The sequence below is a fragment of the Rhincodon typus genome, chromosome 48 (genome assembly GCF_021869965.1).
Source record: "Rhincodon typus isolate 14 chromosome 48, sRhiTyp1.1, whole genome shotgun sequence".
NCBI lineage: Eukaryota > Metazoa > Chordata > Chondrichthyes > Orectolobiformes > Rhincodontidae > Rhincodon > Rhincodon typus.
The window spans coordinates 3,329,882-3,330,759 of record NC_063379.1 but is presented as its reverse complement, the minus strand read 5'-3'; the positions used below and the strand labels follow the sequence as shown (position 1 = coordinate 3,330,759).

The 878-nt window shown below is 53.3% G+C and overlaps 1 protein-coding gene across 2 annotated transcripts in view; it reads right to left on the bottom strand.

Moving 5' to 3' along the window:
- The window catches only part of LOC125487975 (cobalamin binding intrinsic factor-like), a 14,271-nt gene that overhangs the window by 1,334 nt on the left and 12,059 nt on the right, over positions 1-878 (bottom strand). For both annotated transcript variants that reach the window (XM_048620706.1, XM_048620708.1), the window contains one exon: positions 110-296. In XM_048620706.1, coding sequence (XP_048476663.1) covers positions 110-296 — 187 coding nt within the window. The remainder of the gene's footprint in view (positions 1-109; positions 297-878) is intronic.

Here is an 878-nt window from a genome sequence, read left to right as displayed (position 1 = left end):
GGGGGTGTAGGGGGTTACAGAGATAGGGAGGGGAGTGTAGGGGCCTGGAGGAGGGTCCCGGGATAGGGAGAGATGCTGGTGCGATGTGAGCAAGCTCCTGTTCCATTACCTGAGCCACAGAGTTGTTTGATATCCAGGTAACTGCGTCCCTCCAGGGCTGGCAGCGTGGCCACTACAGACAAAGTGTCTGGGGGCGTCTGATCAATGATAGTTTGCAGCATCGTTTGCAGGGACTGTGAGCAGTTGTAAATATCCTTCGTCAGAGGTATTCTGGGGCCTAGTTTTGCATTTAGCACCTTTTTTGTTGGGAGTGGAGAGAGAGAGAGAGAGACAGACAATGAGAATCAGCCATGGCTCCACCGTGACTCCATCCTGAGGCCATTCCCATTGCTTGCAAGACCAGAACAGCCGACTAATTGTCTTAAAAGGACGTTCGAAAATCGCAGGCTAACTCTGAGCCTGGGCGCTGCCCAGAAGAGAGGCGCCTCATCAGGACGCCATCGCAAGAACACCAAGTTTTTGAAAGGCACCACAACTAATTTTGCGCGTCACACGGTTTTTCAGGAGCTGGGGAACGTGGAGGTACTCTCACCACGTTTGCAGGACGGTAGAGGGTGAAGGCGACGCGGAGACGGATACGGGAAGTTTAAGAGAGTCGGGCAAAAGCTTGGCAGATGGATTCTGACGTGTGGGAAAGCGGGAGGTGACGCACCTTGGCAGGGAGAACAGAGGAGCCGAACATTGTTTCACTTGGGGAAAAGACTGAAGTGCAGAAGGATCTGGGAGTCCGTGTAAGTGAACTGAAAATAGCCAGCTCCTGAGCTCAGCGGGGAGTAGGGAAGGCTAATGGAATGCTGGCCTTTATTCCGATGGGAATG